This window comes from Plectropomus leopardus, chromosome 7 (assembly GCF_008729295.1).
Source record: "Plectropomus leopardus isolate mb chromosome 7, YSFRI_Pleo_2.0, whole genome shotgun sequence".
Lineage (NCBI taxonomy): Eukaryota > Metazoa > Chordata > Actinopteri > Perciformes > Serranidae > Plectropomus > Plectropomus leopardus.
The window spans coordinates 758,110-780,669 of NC_056469.1; the positions used below are offsets into that span (position 1 = coordinate 758,110).

Here is a 22,560-nt window from a genome sequence, read left to right on the forward strand (position 1 = left end):
GCACACAGCACAGCTCCTGGCTAGCATCCTCTGTGTTAAACACTGGAGATTAAGGATTCACGTATCATTCTAACGTTTTCTCCGACAGCCAGCGGAAATTAATTTAATCTAATTTAAACTAAAAATTCAGCATTTAGAATTGTCCTTGGAAAGGTCTGAGAAATGGCAGAAAATCCAGGTAAGTGTGTTAGCTAATGCTAGCTGGGGAGCTAGTTGTGGTCAAGTGAGCTAGCTGTAATTGCTTGTATAGCTGTCCTTTGAATGCAGCTGGTCAAATAACTGGCAGTATATTTGAAAGGAATCACTCATGTCAGGCTCAGTTGTTGGTTAGCTTCTGCTGGGCTCTGGAGCCCAGCGCAAAGTCAAGCCTGTCCCATTGAACGTTAGCCGAGCCGGGATGCATGTAGTCTGAAGACACGTTCAGGCTAAATTTACACAAGTGCTACCTTCAAGTGTGTTCTATACTGACAAAACACGAACGACGTTTTCTTGAGCTGCGTTAAGATGCCTCTCACTAACTTTTTAACCCCTTGAAACCCGAGCACATTGTTGTGATCACTCAAAAACCTGGAAGAAAAAACGGAGCTCGGCAAGGGGTGTCTCACCGAGTGCAAAAAACTAGTAAAAGGTAATGAAGAAAATGACATGAAAATAAGTTTTTAAAACGTGGAGAAAATTAACAGAAAATTTAAAAAGGAAAAAAACCCATATTTATGATTATATTAAAAATGCTATCAATAACAATACATTAATTATTTAATTTCCTGCACTTTTCCATGTCATTTTATTGTTAGTCTTTCTTTTTTACTTTTTCTTTTTTTTTTTTTGGCTTATTTTCAGAAAGAAATCAAACCAATTTCATCAGGTTTTAAAGGGTTAAATATAATTAAATATTAGATTAAGCTTGTTGTGACCGATGCCATAAAATGTCAATATTGAAACTGTTATGGTCACTCAGCCATTCATTACTCTGACTTTGAATAAGCAAGAATTCAGCCATACAAATGTAGGAAACAACTTTTAACATGACCCTCTTTCATGTAGGCTTAGTTGATATGAAAAGCTTATCATACAGAACAATACTGAAATGAGCAACTATGGTTTGGTTAAAAAACACCTTTAATTCACATAGTTACATGTAAAAACCTGCTGATCTGCACTCTGCTCATCCCCACAGTCCCTCTCTCTGGCTGTCAGCTGTCTGCTCAGTAGAGGCTCTCACTTGTTCCTCAGAGGCAGCTACAATAACTATACATTATGTGTCAATACACATGCATTTAATGGCAACAAAAGAAACAGAAAAATAGCAGTAAATCTAATGAATCAAAAGTAGTGTTTTTCTCACCTTAAACATTATTGCAAAACCTCACCTCAGTGAGTTCAAGATTTACCTTTTATTAAATGACATAATGTAGGCCTATATCTGAGTTATTACCATATAACATTACCATCTGTGTCAGCATGTGTGTTTGTTGAGGTCCCAGCATTGGGTTCCATGTGCTGTTGTCTAAGCACACAACCATGTGCAGCGTAATCCCACCCAGCATTGGAAATTAGGCACAAGCCACCAGCCAAATGCTGGTAAAATGTACAAGTGGCTGCTAGATTTGGTTTCCTTACTAGCCAAAAAAACAATGGTCCTATATTTAGGGTCTGGTAGATCAGCTCAGCTAGAAAAGCTCTGCTTCAGCAATACAGTTTGCAGCTAACTTTCAGATATATAGATTAAACTTCACATTTATTTTTCACTTGCCTAATTGGAGAACTGCGCGAGGCATTCCACTTACTCGAAAGCAGAGTTTACTTGACCATGGCAAGAGCCAGTGCCCAGCCCTGAACTACCAATAGTTAAACTAACTTCAGTAGTCAAGTCAGTTTTATTTATAGAGCCTATTATCACAAAACATGGTTTGCCTCAGAGCGCTTTACAGTGTACGACATCCCTCTGCCCTTAGACCCTCACATCACCCAAGGAAAAACTCCCGATAAGCACTTAAGATAAGCACATCACCTTGATGCAGCTGAATCTGTTTCTCTTTCCATCCAAGATGGTAGACACAGAGCTAAACAGCCGCATGACTGCATGTAACCAACTCAAAATTTAGCCAGTGTAACACTGATTAGACACAACAGATAACATGTCCACTGCCATCAGTGAATGTCATGTTATTGGCAGATATCAGCCAACAACTCCAAATTGAAACTCTTTGAACTTATTCCACTTGGAGCTTTCTGTTCTATCCTGAGGGACAGACAGCGTGAGACCATTGAACAGTGCCTGTGTTTTAAATCTTTATTTTTTATTTGCTGTTGTGTTTTAGCTCCCGCACTTCTTACTGAAAACAGTATTGCATCTACAACCAAAACTGTATGTATTAATCTGTACTGTCACTTATATGTTACTCTTTATGACATGTGCTGCTGACCTCTTGGCCAGGTCACCCTTGTGAAAGAGATCCTGATCTCAATGGGTTTTTTTTACCTAGTTAAATAAAGGTTATAATTATAATAACACCAATGTTTGACTGATAAATCATGAAATCCCTACAAATCACACATCATCATCAGGTCATTCCACCAAGCTGATCATTTGTTCAGTGATCTCCAAAGGCAGTCACCTGACCTCAGTCCAATAGAGCACCTTTGGGGTGCTCATGAATTTGCAGCCGACATATGTGCAGCCAGTGCCAGAGGCACAGTATGGAGCAGATTCTGTCAGAAATGTTTCTATTTAATTGTTGCGTTCATGCCAGTGAGAAATCAGGCTGGTCTTGGGATAGAGGGTGCCAATATTAAATATTGTAAAGGTGTAAAAAATAAAGTGGCAGCTGAGTGTAGCTTCAGTGTACAGGCTGGCAGTGCTGCTCATCTATAGCGCCTGTTTAGTAGTGATCTGTTACATAAATTTAACTTTTTTCTTTCTTTTTCACTTTTGTCAGAACAAAACGAGGCGAAGCATGACAGCGCATCGTTCACTGGAATAACGGACCAAGAGAAAGAAATGGCAGCCAGTGCATATGAAGCCTTTTTGGTAAAACCTTTCAGAAATTAACTTTTTGACTCATTGGCCAAGGAGCTGGTGAATGAAAAAATCCACCTGCTTAGCATAGTTTTTACCAGCCAAAATAAGAAATTGCTTTTTGTGTCACATGTGTTTGTTTCAGTACATTTCATAGAGATTATATTGTTATTATGTTGAATACAAACATAACGATGAGGCCAGAGAAAATTTAAGCAAAATCAGTATAATATATTGAACAGCACATTAGCACAGCCTCAGCATGTAAAGAAATACTAAAATCCTAGAACTGCCCTCAAATCTTAGAAAAGTTCTGAAATCCCAGAAAGATCCTAAAATCTTAAACAGATCTTAAAATTCTAGAAATGTCCTGAACGAAATCCTAGAACGATGTATGGAGCTGCTGTGACTGGCCCCTGACCTCTTGTCATTTTGCAAAAATGGCCCCGAAGCCAAGTAAGTGCAGTGTCCCTGGTCTACATCTTTATTGTGAAAGGTAAGAACAGAAGGAGTGAAGCTGTAATGTGCTTCAGGAGGCAATAAAGCGTTTGTTGTCTTAGTTCAGACTGCGAAGCCTTTGTTATTGTTGTATGACTTTCATGAGTGTGGGAGTAACTCATAACCCTCTGCTACACATGAGCCTGATGACAGCGAGCAGCAGACTGGCGGTGAGCGATAGTTTAGCACATCAGCTGATGTCATGTTTTGTTAATATTGCTGCAAATCAATGAATGCTCGAGACAGCCAGTCTCGAGCATTCAGCCAGCAGCCCCTGGACAGTCAGCAGCCCCTGGACAGCCAGCAGCCCCTGGACAGCCAGCAGCCCCTGGACACACTGACAGGAGAGGAGCAGAAGAGCAGCACATCTATAAATAGAATCCAACGTGGTACAGACCTTCAGCATTGTTTTTTATTACATGACTATATTGGTACAAACATTTACCCACCAGTGTGGCAGATAGCCACATGGAAAATCTACCTGTATTGGTGCTTGGCGGGTGTTAATTTGAGACCCTGTCAGAAAGCCAGTTCAACTATTTTGGTTGTTCTCCTACCAAAACTAGGCCCAGTGTCTGTGCTTCAGCTCGGCGCAGCTGCTGGAGATGTAACTCTTGGAGAATGACAGCTGAGCAGGAAGCGTTGGTTCACCTTTGTGGAGAGAGATAACACCAGTCTCTATTTAAAAATGTTATGCTTTAATGCTTTAGTGGAAATTTTATACACCGTGTGACTAAGCTTCCTGCTTCTCTGAGTAATGATAATAAAATTAGTGTACTTGGTCAGTTTAAAATAGCGATCTAAGATGATTCTAATGATTAGTTTTGGGGCCACCATATGTTAATGAACTGATGTCGACTGAACTCTGCTGTTTTTAGTCCATCTCAGCCTGCCAGTCTCTCCACGATACAGTGTGAGCATTTCACTGCAGATGCTGGTGAAAATTAGAGTGTGAACATGAAAAATAATTTGGGTACCTTGATCTCACTGATTTCTGATGTCCAGGTTGGCAAAATACAAGTATTGGCAAAGTTCTAACTGTGTGTATGTGTGTTGAGTTCACACATACACACATGCAGGGTCCAAAATAAACACCCAACAAGCACAAAATGCGGGAAGATTTTTCACTTGGCGAGTAAATCTCTGAAGACAATCTGCCACACTGGCAGGGAAATGTTGGTACCGAAATAGTCATGCATTAAAAAACTATGCTTAGAGTGTCTGCAGCAATTTGATGTCATTTAGGGACATGCTGCTCCTAAGCTGTTCCTGTGCTCTCTGTAGCTGCTTTATATGGAGGTGGCACTAAAGAGCTGCAACGAAGTTTGACCTTAGTGACCTTAGAACTTAGACCCTCACATGGACTAAGGAAAAACAACGGCGGCATCATTCCACTCCAGTATGTGATTATATACTGTATCACTACATCCCACAATCAAAGAGGCATGACGGGCATGACATGTATCACAACAGCGTCTGCCTCAAGTGTTACATCTAACAAATGTGTCAGCAGTGTTGTCTAAACAAATAACAAAGGCAAACATGTCAATAACAATCCTTTACTGTCTCTGTCCAAGCTGATCTTGTCATCTGCTCAAAGGGGAAGGAGCTCTTGAATTTCATCGTTTTCCAAGTTTGTTGACATTTACGGTCGCAGTTCTTCTTCTTTGATTTAGCCGCTAATAGCTACAGCTGCTTTTTAAATCTCCTGCAGTGTGGTCACAACATAATACATACATACATACCACCTTGAAGAGGGAGAGACATGTTGTATTTCCGTTTTAGTTTGGCCCTCCATGAGTTCCTTTTTCCTCAGCAGATTCACTTTAAATGCGGCAGATGTTCTGTTGCTCCGTCTGTGCCCGAAGTGTGCTATGATTAACCCTACTGTATATATATTCCAATAGCGCTCCTAATTACCAGTCCAGCTCCAGACATCTAGTTGTGGTGGCCTAACCCTAACCCGCCACAAATAAACAAATGTTAGGGAAACCCCAGCCTATATTTATGAAGGTAATGGAATACAAACAAAAAAGCCTCATAGTTTGAACCAAGATGACAAACTCTATTGCCTTCCATGTTTCAGCAGCAGCTTCACTTTTGTCAATAAAAGCCCTAGACATACACATTGCATCACAGCTTACTGCAGGGAACTTCTTCATATGCTGAGGTTGTGATGTGCTATTTTGAATATCATTATATTGAAATCATTTTGCTTCAGATTTTGCTTTGGCCTTGTCTGTCAGTTTGTGTTCAGCATAATATATTAGAATCTCATGAAATGTACAGAAACAAATGTATACGTGACACAAAAAGCAATGGTTTGTACGTTGGTTTGACTAATGAGGGTGTGTGTGTGTGTGTGCGTGTGTGCGTGCGTGCGTGCGTGCGTGCGTGCGTGCGTGCGTGCGTGGCAAGATGACAGGAATAGTCACACACAAGCCCATTATGATTGTGTCTGAGGCAGACATGATGTTAGGACAACATGGAGCAGCTGCTTACAGATGTGTTTCAGAATAAAGCATGGCTGTAGTTTCAGTGACACTTCAGTAAACATCTAGGTCATAGGAATAGGTCCATGCTGTACTGACCTTTCATAAAAGCCATTTGCAAGTGCTGTAATGACAGCTGTTGATAACAGTGAGATGACTGTGGATAAGTGATGAACAGTATCCCGGGGCTGTGGGCTTGTATGGAGCTGCCCTTGATAAGTGTCGGTTTTTAAAAATGAAAGAAGTTCTGTCATGTTGTTACAATTCCCAGATTGCATGTTGTCAGATTTGTGAAACAACCCCTCTGTTGCTCACAGACTGGGAAGTACGACGAGTCTCTCAAACACCTGGAAGCCCTGCAGGAGCTCAACAAAGAAGACTACAAGATTTCCATGAATAAAGCTGTCGTTGAGTTTTACAAAAGTAATCAGACCACCACGGGGACTCTGAAGCAAGCACTAATGGCTATGAAGAACCAGGTAACTGCTGACATGTGGGTCATATTTTCCTCATGCTTCCAGTTGATGGTGAATGTGTTTTCATTGACAGCTGGAGGTGAACAGCTCTTTGCTTCCTCATGCTGTCTCAGGTTTCATCAAGCGCACTGTCTCTGTGTTTCAGGTTCACACATCAGCAGAGGACATTGATGGATTAGATGATGTTGAAAATAGCTTGCTGTACTACAATCAAGCCATCATCCACTATCACATGCGCCAGTACTCCGAAGCCATCGCCATTGGAGAGAGGCTCTACCAGTTTCTGGAACCATTTGGTATGTTGTGCTGCTTTATGTGGTTTTGGTAAAGTGTACTGCTCATGCCATTAGATAACCAATTGGTTCACTGGCAGACAGTTGATCCATTGCCTCTTTGATTTTTTTAAAAAAATTATTTATGAAACATAAAAATCCCAAATATTTAGTGATCACTCCTAAATATGTGAAGTTGCTGCCCTTTAAAGCCATCTTATTATAGTGATTGGGGCTGTACCAAACATTCAAAGCTTCTACTGAGATTTCTAAATCACACTTCAAATGTCTGTTCTCGTAATAAAAAAAAAAAAAGATTGATTGGATTAGATAAGTTCCATCTTTGTTTTAATGTATGTAATTTATGACAAGATGTATGCCTCTTATTGTGCTGTAAGTGGCAGAGCAAACAGCTTTTTGACTGCAGTGAAAATGTTGTTTTTGAAAGGTTAAATGGTGACAGATATGGACTGAAGTAGAATGTTGCATTAGATAAAAACATGTTGTACATTTTTGGAATGATTACAAATGATTATCACCTTGTGTCTAGACCCCAAGTGTATCAGCGTTTTTTCCACACAGACCGCTTATGTAAGAGATACACTTGCGGTCAGAAGTTTACATACACTTTTAAAGTACATGTTTTTCATAGCAGCCCTTGAGTTTTCAATAATTTATTTATTTTAACTTTTATTTTTCTCTGATGAAATGATTAGAGCACATACTACTTTGTCACTTAAAAAAACATTCATCAGTTTTGGTTCTTATGAATTTATTATCACAAAATCCTTAATAAATTCATGAAAGAAACAAAATTGATGAATGTTTTTTTAAGTGACAAAGTAGTATGTGCGCTAATCATTCCATTACAGAAAAATAAAGAGTTGTAGATATTATTGAAAACTCAAGACTGCCATGACATACATGTTCCTCACAAGTGTATCTAAACTTTTGAGCATGTAGGTTTGCGTCTCAGCAGTGTCCACCGTGTCTTGTTAGGTGTCACATTATGTCAAATTGGACACTCTCTGTCCACACTGAATCCTTTAAATATGCACTTGGTGTAAACAAACAACGTACGTAGCTATCAGCTGTGCAGTCAAGATCAGACTGGAGACATAACCACTTAAGGAAGAGCGAGTACTTTCATTGTGCTTTTTAAACAAAAACAGGTTTTATAGTGTGACATTCATTGAGGTGTTGTAGAGGACTCCTCATTTCGACCTGATGAATCAGCTGTTCCTTGTCCGGTGTGACGCATTCAGCACAAGTGACAAGAATACATAGAAACAGGGCGTACAACAATAGTTCAGCTCATATTACTCTTACAAAACATTCATATGCATCAGTGTTGAAGAAAAATAGATAAGGAATACTCCCACATATTAAAGGAAAAACTGCACACTGCACACAACATTTGGCTGCTCAATACTTAAAAATTTACTGACAAAACAGAGCTTCAGTGTCACCTTTCTTTCTAACGTACAGCGAGGGAGCGACGAGCGATGGCAACACTCAGGGAGTCTGTTGAGCCCTCTGTTCCTTTGAAAATAGATTGGAACTGCACAACGCTTTTGAAAAGAAAGCTAGGCAGAGCAGTTTTTCAAACAAGCGTGAGGTTGAGTAGCCTGTTTGCTTATGCACAACAAAATTCTATTTAGTTATTTTCATGTTGGTTGGAAATGTATATGAAAATGAAACCAGCAAAATCCCAAATCTGAAAACTTCATTTACAAACCACATCCTGAATATGTATCTTTACATACAGTCTGTGCAAAACATCATACAAGTGTCACATCTTTAGATGACCAAAATCATCAACCCACTATCAAGTTAATCAAATGTTATATGGTGGTGATATGTGAGATAGCATACAATTTTTAATATGCTGTTGTATAAGAATAGTTGTAAACTGAAGCTGATAGTTCAACATTTTGAGAAATCTGTTTTGTATTTGCTTGTTTGTTTGTTTTGTTATTTATGATGACCATGAAAGAGAATAGGACCTTGTCTCATATGAGATGTATATGTTCAGAAGGGGGGAAAATGGCCGCTGTTGGTGAAAATATAGTTTTTAACGCAGTGTGTCATTTCGACAATATAGCATCATAAGGTCATCATCGATATGAGTCAGTACAGTATCACTCAGTTGCACATTCACATTATCATAATATAGCATTTTCAGGGAAAAAACAAGGCCTGTACCCTGCACAGTATAGCATCATCAGGTCATCAGCAACATGAGTCAATACAACATCAATCAGTTGCACAATCACAGTATCTCAATATAGTATTATTGGGTTAAAAAGGTAGGGTGCGTCCCCTGACCAGTAACGCATCATTGTCACTGACCTAAGTAAATACAGTATCTGCTCAATGTAAGATTACAGGAATGTGTGTAGTAACATCTTTCATATTTAAGAATTCGAGTACAGAGCACCTGAACAAAAACACCCAACACATCAACAAGAATATGGTTATCCTATCCAACACACAAGATTCACTCTCAGAGGTTTCTATGACTTTCAAAATGAGAAAAGCCACTGCTTCTGTGATATCCAGAAAGATTTTTTCACAGTGTAGCATCAGCAGGTTTAATAACAGTGTGTCCCCTGTAAGTGGCGAGGGTGACATTACTACATCCTTTCAGGTTTGACGCGTACCTAGCATCATCACTGGTGTTGCCTAATCTTATTCTGCAACTGTGTAGAAACGGGGATATAAACAGAATAGATGGGCATGCAGAAAAAAATAGCGGTGTAGCATCTGAATGTTGATTTACAATTTGAATGTCAACATTATGAACGAAGCTTTGAACTATTTGGCACAGCACTAGTAACTAGCACTTTGAAGACGAGAGGACTTTGTGCCTAGATGGCATGTGACAGGCATTTTTCATTTCTTTTGACATATCATGGACTAAATGATTAATAAATGTTTCAGCTGTTTTCATGTCACACCCCCAGTGTCTTCAGAAAATGTTAAAAAAAAGAATTATTTAATTAACATATAGGTCGACAATGTTTTAATGTCATGTATGACATCTATGACATATCATCCACCTCTGCACATTAAGTTTATCTAATGGAGTTTATGAGAATGTGATCTTGATTTTGAGAAATGTTGGTATTGTCAGTACAATGAGGCAGAGATCAGTTGCATTGAGCACAGTCCTGTTTGTGTACAGGAGTTGGACTATAGTATTCCAGTTAATGTGATTGTGATAGATTGATATTTCTTAAGGGACCATGTGTCAGCCTTGACTTTGGCATGTAGTCATTGTGTTATTTGTCCTAGAAGAGAAGTTTGCTCAAGCTGTATGCTTCCTGCTGGTGGATCTGTACCTGCTCACCTTCCAGCCTGAGAAGGCCCTTCACCTGCTGGCTGTGCTCGACAAACTCTCTGTACAAGGAAGCAACAAGAACGGCAAAGGAGAGGTACTCAACCACACTATATAACACTTTTTCACTCTCTGCTACTATTTTTCTTTTTTAAAATGTTCTTTCAACAACAGCTAAAAATATATTCACAGTACTTACAATTATTTTTTTCTTATTGTTTTTGTCAAAAATAAAATAAAATATAATACACCCATATCCTCATATGCTCACATACTTACACATATATGTATGTACACATAAGCATTCACATATGCATGCATATCTGTCCATCCTGAGCTCTGTGAGTAAACTTAACTATATGCACTGGACCTCAGAGAGTGTACATTTCTACAGGTCCTATCAAGAAGAGGGGAGGAGGTTCAACAGTAGTGGGGTCATACAAAGTCTGCTTGTAATGGGGTTAAAAATTCAATCAGTTTTTCCAAATATGATAGAATTTATTCTTTTGGATCCTCAAAGAGAAGGTCAGCTTTTCCATTTTGAATCTTTCCAGAATTATTCCTAACCAGTCTTCCAAAGTGGGTGATACTGGGTTTAGCCACACAACACAACCCAGATAAAGGGTCTCTAAGTTTAGATTTTGTGAATGCCCTCCTAGTACAATTTGAGTTTTAGACAGTTCCAAAATATTTAAAAATGGTTCACTTCCACATCGTCGTTAGCATATCACACTTGTGTTTTTTTATTTTTCCATGTGCAAGATCTTAAAATAACTTCTGTTTTTCCGACAATGCTCTCTCCCCCGTCCATGGTGATGACCACTGAAAATTGCAAATATCCCCCCCAAGCCTATTCAGAAAGCCTAATTCCTGCCTCTTTTCCCCCACTTTCTCTGCTCCTGTTTTCATTTGGTTTCTTGTAACATGTGACTTGATGGCCTTGTTGCAGAGGTGTGTGGTTATAGACAAATTAAGATGAGTGGAATTTACTTTGTGGTGGTCACTGCATTGTAGGATTAAAATGAAAGAAACCTTAAGTGCAGTATGTCTTTGGAGAAACAGTTTCCATGTTCCACTGCATCATCTGCAGCCCCCAATGCAAACTACTTTCTCCTACTGTCACTGTTTGTATGACGAAAGTTGTCAGTAAAGTCTTGAGAACACACTCAGAGTTATTCTTCAAGACTAAAGTGTTTGATTCCATTATTTAAATCAGCAGACTAAATATCTGAGCTGTGTCCTGATTGTTTACAGCTGGGAAGACCTACACCTGTATTTAGTGGTGCAGTTGTCACTGTATCTGAGGCCACTCACTACATCAGTGACATGAAGCAGAGCCTGGAGTTAACTGTTGGTGCTGTTCTTGATTCCAGAACTACACTTCAAACAAAGATGGAGCCAACCAGAAGGCAGAGTTCACAGCCATGATTGAGGCAGCCAAATCAAAGATGCACCAGGTAAAACATCATACATCATAAAGGGGCTTTATGTGAAATTAAGGGCATATATGTTGTCTGGATGGTTCTTAACATGGAGGTGGCTGAGCCAACGTCTTGCCACTAATAGGTGCTACACTTCTGTGATGACACTGTCCCGATATCAGTGGTAACTGCTGTTTAAGCACAGTGCAAATCAGCGCCGTGAGAGAACCAGTTGGATACACACATGCACAAACATGCACGCACGGCCTGACCAGCTTACCATAACAAACCACAGAGAAGCTCAGCTTACAATACACACAGAGGCAGCATGACTTCAGTCTCTACCCAGGGTGCCATTACACCTCTATATGGGCCATTCCTAAACTGGACACTAGCCACTCCCACTCCATTTCAGAGTGTAACTCCATTTGCAGTCCCCTTTACAGCTGAATGAAGCACCCTTCATCAAGGTGTAGGGTGTAAATGCAGCAGCAAGATTGGGGACAAACTTCCCTCTCTGCAACAGAAGCAAGACCTGCTTTAACTTTTCATGACCATCGAGAAAAATAAAACTTACTCCCATTTTATGTTCCTCATATGTAGTTGCTGCTGTTTATCATAATTTCCTTTGGCTTTGTTATCCTTTTGCCATGAAAATAAATAAATGAATTGTTTTTAAATAAGTTAAGTTATACTTAAATAGGCATAAAATATAGTCCTGAGCTTGATAAATGACATTTCTGTTCTTTTTCTTGAAACATATTCTCCTTTTTTCTTTGATGTTTATAAGCATTCCTGTAATTATAAAACCCCTTACGATAAAATTAACTTGACTACTGCTTTTTAGAGACTAGAGAAAGGTGTATTTGATCCTAAATAAAATTTAGCATGTAGGATGTTAACATCTGTATGCAATATTAAAAGTCTATCTTAGTTTGAGCAGTTTACATAGTTCATAGAGCAGTTTATAAGTTGGCGTAAATGCATGCTCGCAGCTGGAACAGTTAATAACCCATTTCCACTGGCCAGTTGGTTTGGCACTTTAATGTGGCGGACACTTAGCGGGAACACAGAAACATAGTAGAAGTTGGTAAGGAGAGGGCCTTGGAGTGTGAAACATACAGTGTGAACATACAGTATACATATTGTGTGTGTGATCTAAGCAACTAACTAATGTTATCTCCAGTAGGTTGCCAACAGCCCAGTTCTATACATCCAAAGAACTTAAAATGTGTCGCCACACTCAGCTAGTAAAAGAGATGAGGCATCTAAGTAGGACTAGGCTTTTTTTTTTAAGTTTTGCATTATAAATGAAATGATTTATTGTTGTTTCTCTGTTAAATCTAAAGCTACTTTAATATACTGTACATAAGTAGTAGTGATTGACATTATAATTTGCTAACTGTAGCAGGCAATATATTCTACATTTACCTTGCAAGTGATACTTGTACTGTCAATGTTTTGAAAATATAGCCTTTAGGCTTAACTGACATGGTGTATGCTACATGCCATAATTAAAGCACTAACTACTTATTTTAAAACATTATGCAAAGATTGTTTCATTTGTGAGACAAATTGAACCGTCTGACTTAAATTAAGAACCACACAAAACAAACAAGAGTGAGTTTAGGGTTAGGGTTATATGATGATTTATGATTTACCATGTCATATAATTTATAAAACCAAATTTTTTTTTGTTCAGGACTCCATTGCTCCACTTTATCTTTACATAGCAAGCAGTTTGCTGCTGTATTAATGCTCTGAATATCACATACAGAACCTTCGACATCCACTGTTCCTGTCTCTCCATCCTGTTGACTGTGACTGACTGTTGTTTCCTTTTCAGTACAAAGTGAGAGCCTATATCCAGATGAAATCCTCCAAGGCCTGTAAACGGGAGATCAAATCAGTGATGAACACAGCGGGGAATGTGAGTTTTAGGCCCAATCCCAAATCTACACACTCACAGAGTTTTGGATATGTTCCTGTTGGGGAGTGTGTGGGCTTAGGCCTGTACCTCTGTACACCAGTGTTCTCCCAAAGACACAAAGAGCCCTTTACACACACTTTCCATAAGCTCATAATACTTTGACTGAGGGAATTACTCACAATTCATAGCGTTGTGATGTTAAAACACAGGGTTACCAGGACAATAAATAAAGAAACCGTTACCAAGGCAGAATGACACATTGGTGTTGAACCTGTGTTTACATTTACAAAGTGAAATAAAGGTGGTCCATTAACAGCACATGAAATTGAGGAATGCCATCATAGGCTATATTACAAACATAGGTTATGCAATAGACTGTATATGAAGATGCTCAGGAGTTGTAGCAGGTTGTCTGCTAACTGGAAGGTTGGCGTATTGATCCCCGCCTCCTCCAGTTAACACATCAAAGTATCCTTGTGCAAGATACTGAACCCAAATTGTTACAGATGGCTGTGCCATTAGTGTATAAATGTTAAAAACTGAGTGACTGGTGGTAACATGTATTTTAGCCCCGCCCACCAGTGTGTGATTGTGTGTATGAATGGGTGAATGTGACTTGTAGCTTAAAAGTGCATAGAGGGGTGGGCTTTATGGCCAGAATCCAGGGGGGATCCAGATTTTGGCTTAACTTTTGGGGAGCATTAATGTGTTCATCTTTATATACAGTCTGTAGTTTATGCATCAACCATTCCTTTTGATTATGGTTAATGATGCTGCTTTAGTAAATAAATCATTGGACAGTTACCTCTTGTCCTCTCTGTAAAGGAAGAGCCTGAAAGTCATTAAAATTAGGGGTCGACCCTGAAGAAGGTTAGAAACATAAAACAAAAAGTCCCTAACCCACAACTTCACCAAACGCTGCATGTTTTGATGTCTTCAAAGTAACATAGGTCACTATGAATTGTTGTCCCATTCCTATTTATACTATTATGAATTATGAACTTTTGCAGCCTCTCACCCTCAAACGTTAACCAGGTGACATCCGTTACGTGCCTGATGGTTCAGGGTAGTGTAGGTGCTACATCATCATCATATTGCCATATAGCAAACTGAAGTGATCACTCATCCAATACAACACTGGCATTAACAGAATGGTAATGTTGTGATGATGAAATTGTTAAAGTGGAGAAGTGTCTATCTGACCTGTGTTTCCTGTCTCCTCCATCAGTCTGCACCCTCACTCTTCCTCAAGAGTAATTTTGAGTACCTGAGAGGAAACTACCGAAAAGCAGTGAAGCTGTTGAACAGCTCCAACATCGCAGAACATCCTGGACCCATCAAGACGGGTGACAATTACTGTGCATCTCAAAATTGATGTTTATTCTGATAACCATAGTGATAAAAAGCCATACCTCTAGTTTTGGTTAGACTCACCCTGTTAATGTCGTATTACTGGCTAAACGGTGCTTCCAGATGTCTTCACTGGAGCTGGAAGTGTCTGTAGCAGTCTGTGTGGATAATTTTTCTGTGCTCGTTGATGGATTGTGCATGTGTTCCGACTTGTCTCATTCAGGTGAATGTGTTCGATGTATGTTCTGGAACAATCTGGGTTGCATTCACTTTGCAATGGGGAAACATAACCTGGGCATTTTCTACTTCAAGAAGGCACTGCAGGAAAACGACCACACCTGCGCACAGCTGGGAGACGGTAGCAGCGGGCAATGTGAGTCACAGCGAGCACCATCTCCTGACTGAGTCTGCTAAGCTTTCAAATGATACTCCATGAAACGCAGCTTATCAGGCATTCACCTCCTATAGGCTTGGACGTTGGGTCTTAGCAGTTTGTAGCTTGGTCCTTCAAAGGACAGCAGTGTGGTTACAGTGATTTCTGCTTGACCTAGCTTCACATCTAAAATCCAAGAAGCATCTCAGTCCAACACTGGAGCACGGTCTTCACTGTCATTATTTTTCCAAAGTTTTTGTAAATTTTCATCAAAACATAGCTTAATATACTTGCCATGTTTAACTGTTATATTTGGCTGCCAGTGAAATCACTGAATCCAAACTGACTGCAGTCTCTCATCACAAAGGACCTTTGATGTTTATTTTAGTCGTCTGTGCATCTTTTGCGCAAATTAGGCATCATTAATATCTGACTCTTTTTGGCTGTTTGTTCACAAGGCTTTTTTTTACACTTAGTGAGTGTTTCAGACTGCAGTCTGACTCTCCACAGCCCGCGGTGAAACACCATGCGCCATAGAAAACGCCAGAGACTATAACAATCATCTGAAATCAGGCTCAGCCGAGGCTATTCATCAGCAGTATGGAAAAGAGAGAGACAGCGGACAGTTAAGAGTTGACGATGGCGGCACTCTGTGTCTCTGTGCATCAAAGCTTTGCAAATAGAAAGTCCCTGTTACTAGCCTCATCTTTATGGAAGTTCTTTTTATGTATAAAACCCAAGCATGTCACTGGAGCTGAATTTATAGAGTTGTGGGAGAGCAGTGCAGCTTGGGGGTGTTTTTGCAGCCAGGACAACTATCAGCCAATGGCAAAGTTCAGTTGCAATAGCCAGAATTTAACCTTTAGAGGGCAGTCACTGTGCATATTTATAACACAAGATGTAACATTTATTACTTTGCACACAAATGTCAAGAGTTGGACCTAAATCAATAAACAGTACTTAGAATAATAATTGCTTCTAGGCTGAAAAAAGTCATTTGGGGGTTTAGTTACTCTTTAAAAAGTCTACAGTGGTGTACAGTGGTCTACATGTGTAAAACTCACAGGACTGTTTTTGAAAGAGTATCACTTTGACATTTAGAATATTCATGTACTTATTCCCTTTTTTGTGTGATAAACTGTATCTTTTTAACTATTTCAAACTTTTAAGAAAAGGTAATTATCCAAACAAGTGCTATCCTGTTGTGTAAGGTGCACGCTTCAGTTTGAACTAGTAAAATATATGCACATACATGTTGCTTCTCTGTGTTAACAAGCACCTTCCTTCTGTTTTGATTTTTCACCTTCAGCTAAGAAGTTCACAGGTATCCCCATGTGTGCTTTACTAGCCAACAAGCGCTATGAGCTGCTGTATAACTGTGGGATTCAGCTGCTGCACATTGGCAGGCCTCTGGCCGCATTTGAGTGTCTGATGGAGGCAGTGCAGGTTTACCACTCCAACCCCAGACTGTGGCTGCGACTGGCAGAGTGCTGCATCTCAGCTAACAAGGGGGTAAGACATCCTGAGGTTATGTTTATGAGCATTTTGCCTTATTGGAGTTTGTCATATTTTTTGCATTTTGTTTGACAGTCTCAGTATATGTTGTTAAAGACGACAACCTTGCACTCCCTAAATTGATTTTTGAAAGGTGGGTTATGTCATGGATTGGGTAACAATGAAGCTACATATGAAATGTCTCTGTCACTTGAAGTAGCATATTATCTCATAACAGTAATGTTTTGCTTCAGCAGTTATTCAGAGACAACCATAGGCAGCTCAGTGTTTTCTTTAGTGATTTCATTACCAGTTGAAAGAGCTGTAGTGTTTGAACATGGTTTTAAATTACTTTAAATTTATGCTACTGCCCTGTACAGCTGTAGGTTCATGCAGTTCTTTCATGGTCTCTGTGTTTCTTTTCCAGGGGTCAGAGCAGGAGAGCAAAGGGTTACCTTGTAAAAAAGGTATAGTTCAGTCTATTGTTGGTCAAGGCTACCATCGCAAGATCGTCCTGGCATCCCAGTCTACCCAGAATACTATCTACAGGTAAGTTGCTACGGTTACATGCTCACTTATATTCTTCTATTATTCTGGATAGAATCAGGCTTTTTTCTGATTTAAGCTTTTTAAATTAAAGCATGTGGGATATGCTGGTATGATTTGTATATGCTTGTTGTAATGGCAAAATTTTGACATTTATACAGCCAATTCAGAGTATGCCTCTCAATTGGGGTTTTTACTGCAGTTTGTAACACACGGTCTCTTGACGGCTCTGTGCGTTGTCATGGATAAATTGTACACAAACCAACCGGCAGTTTGCAAAGGTTGGGTAGAGATTCATGCAGAAGGGCCCTCATTTCCTTCAGAAGGAGAAACACATCTGCTTTAAAATTTTGTGAAAGACTTGGATATCAACAAATTTTTAGGTATGCACAAATAGCAGCACTGACCTTTTCAAGAAGGAGGTTAAAGGGAGGACAGAGGGAGCCTGAGCTCACATGGTCTAACAAGTCTACCATCTGGAGGATGGAATGTGAAAATGTAAAAAGAGCCTATTTTGATGCAAAGAAGCAAAATGACAAGCAGCTCCAGCTGTGCTACTTCTCCATATTTTGATGTAAAGAGTGTCTTTTATTGGTTAATAGTAACAAGCGACAACAGTTTATAATTTGTTTGTTTATTTAATGATTTTTTTGGTTCCGCCGACACAAATAGTTCCGCAAAGTTGATGAACATTTTATCTCTATGTTTTCCGTGAAATCAGAATTTGTTTAGACACTTTGGCTGCCTATGTGATTCAGATGAGTTAGTTTGATCAGACAGTTCGTCGCTGCAGTGTGTGTCCACTCACTGCCGTGATCTCTGTCACCTCGAGTCCCGTATCAGACAGCGTGTGTGCGTGTGTGCGTGTGTGCGTGTGTGTGTGTGTGTGAGTGTCGGTGTGTGTGAGTGTCGTTGTCTCTCAGGCTGTGGACAGTGTCAGACGAGTGTGTCCCTGTCTTGCTGCACATCCTTGCAACATCTGTAACATCTGGTTTACTCTCAGTGAACGGCAGTTTACCAAAACCCGTCCGTCACAGCTGCCCCCTGCTGGGCTTCCTCATAACTTTTAGTAACTCCAATGCATGTAGAGTCAGCACAAGACACACTTCAAAATTCCAGTCCTTTCTTGCTCACCACCAACTCCTCTCTCTCCTCTCTTCTTCTCCCCTCCCTCAACCTGACCAACGGACAGCTACGTGAACAGCTCCAACTAGCTGCTTGAAGCTATTCTTACACCATACTATAAACATATACCACTTTTAAAACATTCACTTTCACTCTTACACTAATTAGCTGATTTTGAACGGCCGTGAAGTGGAGTGATACATGCAGAGTTAAAAGTCCCAGTGATGTTGTACTCCAATATTAGCACTCATTAACTATGTTTGAAACTGTCCCTTCATTCACTCCCTCACTATTCACTATGTAGTGTGTATTAAATAGTGCACTATATCGGGAATAACCAAACGACACTACGTTGGAATTTTTTTCCCCGGGAAATACCTGTGTCCCAATTCAGGGTCTGCATCCTTCGGAGGCTGCATTCAAAGGCCGATTACATCACAGCGCTGCACGAAGGCTGTCCCATTTGGTCACAATTCGAAGGCTCCTCCTTACGCAGCCCACAAATGCGGCCTTCTTTTCCCTCTTTTTGGAGGACACATCGCTACTATCCTTCGCGGCCTTCCATTTCCCAAGATTCCTTGCGCGCCCGCGATCTTCAAAAATAATTTTCATAATGGTGGCACAGAGCGGATATCGGAGCATTGATTTAACTTAATGTGGCTTTTTACTCATTTGAAAATCAAATGCCAGATATGTTTAATTTAGAGAGATATTAAAATCTCATAATTTCATTCATAATGCGTGACGTTAGTAATGCTAACACATAGCCACCTAGCATACTAGCTATGGGAATGTAGAGTCAGCTTGGTGCTGTAGCCCCGCTGTGCTGCCCGCAGCAGAGAAGAGCTCTGCCTGCAGCAGCGGAGAGCTCTGCCCGCAGCAGAGGAGTGTACATCGTAAGTACACTCAAATTTTCTGTGTATTGTGGGCATTTTATAGTGCACTATATAATGGATGAAATTAACAGCAGAGAATTCGGACACCACTACAAAATGGCGAACACACTATATAGTGTGTATCCGTGAAAGGGGATGGTTTCGGACACAGCTGTTGAGGTCAAAATCCGTTAATTAGTGTAAGAGTGAAAGTGGGATATGTTGATAGGAGTATGGTGTAAGCATAGATTCAAGAAAGTAGGGGGATTTTACTATGTGTCTTGAACTGACTGTACATGCATTGAAGTTACTAAAAGATATGAGGAAGCCCAGGAGGGGGCAACTGTGACGGACGGGTTTTGGTAAACTGCTGTTCACTGGGAGTAAACCAGCTATTAAACAGATACTGCAAGGATGTGCAGTGAGACAGGACACACTCGTCTGACACTATCCACAGCCTGAGCAACATGGCAGTGAGCGGACTCACACTGCAGTGACGAACTGTCTGATCAAACTAACTCATCTGAATCACATAGGCAGACAACGTTTCTAAACAGACTCTGATTTCACTGAAAACACAGAGATAAATGTTCATGATACTAAGCAGCTGCTCTGTGCAGAACTTGAAGACCAAGCTAACACAGGTAAGCAAGCAGTGTGGAGGAAAATGGTTTTGTGTTACTAGGCAACAGCTGTGACGTCCAGCGGTTGCGCAACTGTTTGTGTCAGTGGAGCCAAATAATCATTAAGTAAACAAACAAATCATAATATGTTGTCGCTTGTTACTATCAACAAATAAAAGACGCTTGTAGAACTGTTGTATAAAAGCAATATCACACGAGAGGGAGTGATGTTGTGCACAGCTGTGATTCGGTCATCGGCACGAAGCCGCAGGCCAAGTGGGATATGTTGATATAATTAGTCATGTAAACAGCTTATAGTAAGATTGTCTTTTTCAGAATGAATCCAAAAATGGATTATTTTGTGCATGTCTATCCTGAAGTCCTAAACAACAAGTCAAGTCAATTTTATTTTTAGAGCCCATTATCGCAAAACATGGTTTGCCTCAGAGGGCTTTACAGTGTACGACATCCCTCTGCCCTTAGACCCTCACATCACCCAAGGAAAAACTCCCGGAAAAAAAACCCCTGTAACGGGGAAAAAAAGGAAGAAACCTCAGGAAGAGCGGTAGAGGATGATGAGGGATCCCTCTTCCAGGACGGACAGATGTGCAATAGATGTCGTAAATAACAAATGAAATACAATCATGGCAAAAAGGACAGGAGAAAGAGAGAGGGGAGAGAGGCACAGCAACAACAGAAACAGACGCATGTCATATTACAGTAACGATAGGTGTAAAATTATTAATTGCACTCTATGATGATGTTGAGGGTGATGATAAGAGTCTCATGCGTATATTGATAGGGATGTGTCCAAAGGCAAGATCACAGCATCGGCGCAACCAGGACCAGACCACGATCAGGGTGAGCGGGGGGTACAGTATCAGTACAGCCACAGCAGGAGCACAACCAAAGCCAGAGTCACAGCATCAGCACAGCTATCACCACGGTCAGGCACAGCCAAGGTTACGGCCAGGATCCGGGAAAACTAGGAAACGAGGGAGCAGGAATGAATGCTCTGGAGAGGCAACGGGATTAGTGTAGTGCAGTTCAACAAACCCAGGCTCCATAATCGCGAGCCCCAGGTAGTGATAGTACCACATGGCTATCACAGATGTAAGGCTAAGCTAAACTACTTAGGCTAAGCTAAGCTTGCAAATGGCAATGCAGTTAACAGACATGCATGATTTTCAGATGGCGGCATTGAGAGAAGGAAAAGGAGCTCAGCGTATCACAGAAAGTCCCCCGGCAGGTTAAACCTATGTCAGTCTAACTATGGGCTGGTCCAGGCAACCTAAGCCGGCCCTAATTATAAGCTTTATCAAAGAGGAAGGTCTTAAGTCTACCCTTAAAAGTTGAAACAGTGTCTGCCTCCCTGACTGAAAATGGAAGATGGTTCCATAGGAGAAGAGCGTGGTAGCTGAAGGCTCTGGTTCCTATCCTACTTTTGGAAACTTTGGGAACCACAAGTAACCCTGCATTTTCAGAGCGCAGTGATCTTGAGGGTTGGTAAGGAACTATGAGCTGTGACAGATAGGATGGAGCCTGACCATTTAGAGCTTTGTAAGTAAGGAGGATTTTAAATTCAATCCTGGATTTCACAGGGAGCCAGTGCAAAGAAGCTAAAACAGAGAAATATGATCCCTTTTCTTGCTTCCCGTTAGAACACGAGCAGCAGCGTTCTGCACCAGTTGGAGAGACCTAAGAGATTTGTTGGGGCAACCAAATAATAGGGAATTACAGTAATCCAGCCTAGAGGTGACAAATGCATGTATTAATTTTTCAGCATCTGTTTGGGACAGGATATGTCTATTTTTGCGATGTTATGCAAGTGAAAGAAAGCCGTCCTTGAAGTTTGTTTTATATGGGAGGCAAAAGATAATCTTGATCAAATAAAACTCTGAGGTTCCTTACAGTTGTACTAGAGGCCATGGTAATGCCATCTAGAGATATTACATCGTTAGAAAAGGAGCTTCTGAGGTGTTTTGGGCCAAGAACAATAACTTCAGTTTTGTCTGAATTCAGGAATCAGGAAATTACAGCTCATCCAGGCTTTTACATCCTTAATCCATGTTTGAAGTCTAGATAGCTGATCAGTTTCATCTGGTTTCATAGGTAGATATAATTGCGTATCGTCAGCATAACAATGGAAGTTTATCGAGTGTTTTCTACTTATGTTGCCTATAGGAAGCATATAGAAAGTAAAAAGGATTGGTCCAAGCATAGAACCCTGTGGCACTCCGAAGCAGACCTTAGTATGTGCGGAGGGTTGATCGTTGAACGCTCTGATAAGCATGACTTAAACCAGGCTAGTGCCATTCCTTCAAGGCCAATTAAGTGTTCCAGTCTTTGCGATAAGATTTGATGGTAAATAGTGTCAAATGCAGCACTGAGATCTAATAGGATTACAGAGACCAGACCTTTATCAGAAGCAATAAATAAGTTGTTATTCATTTTTACACAAGTTCATCTACTGACTGAGACAGCTAACTTCACTGTCCAGCAGAGGGCAGCAGTGCTGCTTGTCAACTATTCAACACTGTGATTAAAGGAAAGAGGGGTTTTTATTATGAAACCAGAGCTGGGTTTCAATTACTTTATCATAGCATAACCACTGGAAACAGGAGGAAAATGCTAATCTATGTTTACCACAATATTCTATTTCTGATAACACGTAATTGCTGATAATTAATCCATAACTTGACTAGAATCAGCCTAAGCTGAATAGA

At 40.3% G+C, this 22,560-nt stretch overlaps 1 protein-coding gene across 1 annotated transcript in view; it reads left to right on the forward strand.

The window, feature by feature from the left end:
* The window catches only part of cnot10 (CCR4-NOT transcription complex, subunit 10), a 28,203-nt gene continuing 5,643 nt past the window's right edge, over positions 1 to 22,560 (forward strand). Inside the window, 11 exon segments of the mRNA XM_042490708.1 lie at positions 1 to 178; positions 2,940 to 3,031; positions 6,327 to 6,488; positions 6,631 to 6,781; positions 10,055 to 10,194; positions 11,471 to 11,554; positions 13,365 to 13,448; positions 14,677 to 14,794; positions 15,022 to 15,171; positions 16,481 to 16,683; positions 17,093 to 17,218. Coding sequence (XP_042346642.1) covers positions 163 to 178; positions 2,940 to 3,031; positions 6,327 to 6,488; positions 6,631 to 6,781; positions 10,055 to 10,194; positions 11,471 to 11,554; positions 13,365 to 13,448; positions 14,677 to 14,794; positions 15,022 to 15,171; positions 16,481 to 16,683; positions 17,093 to 17,218 — 1,326 coding nt within the window. The 5' untranslated portion in view covers positions 1 to 162.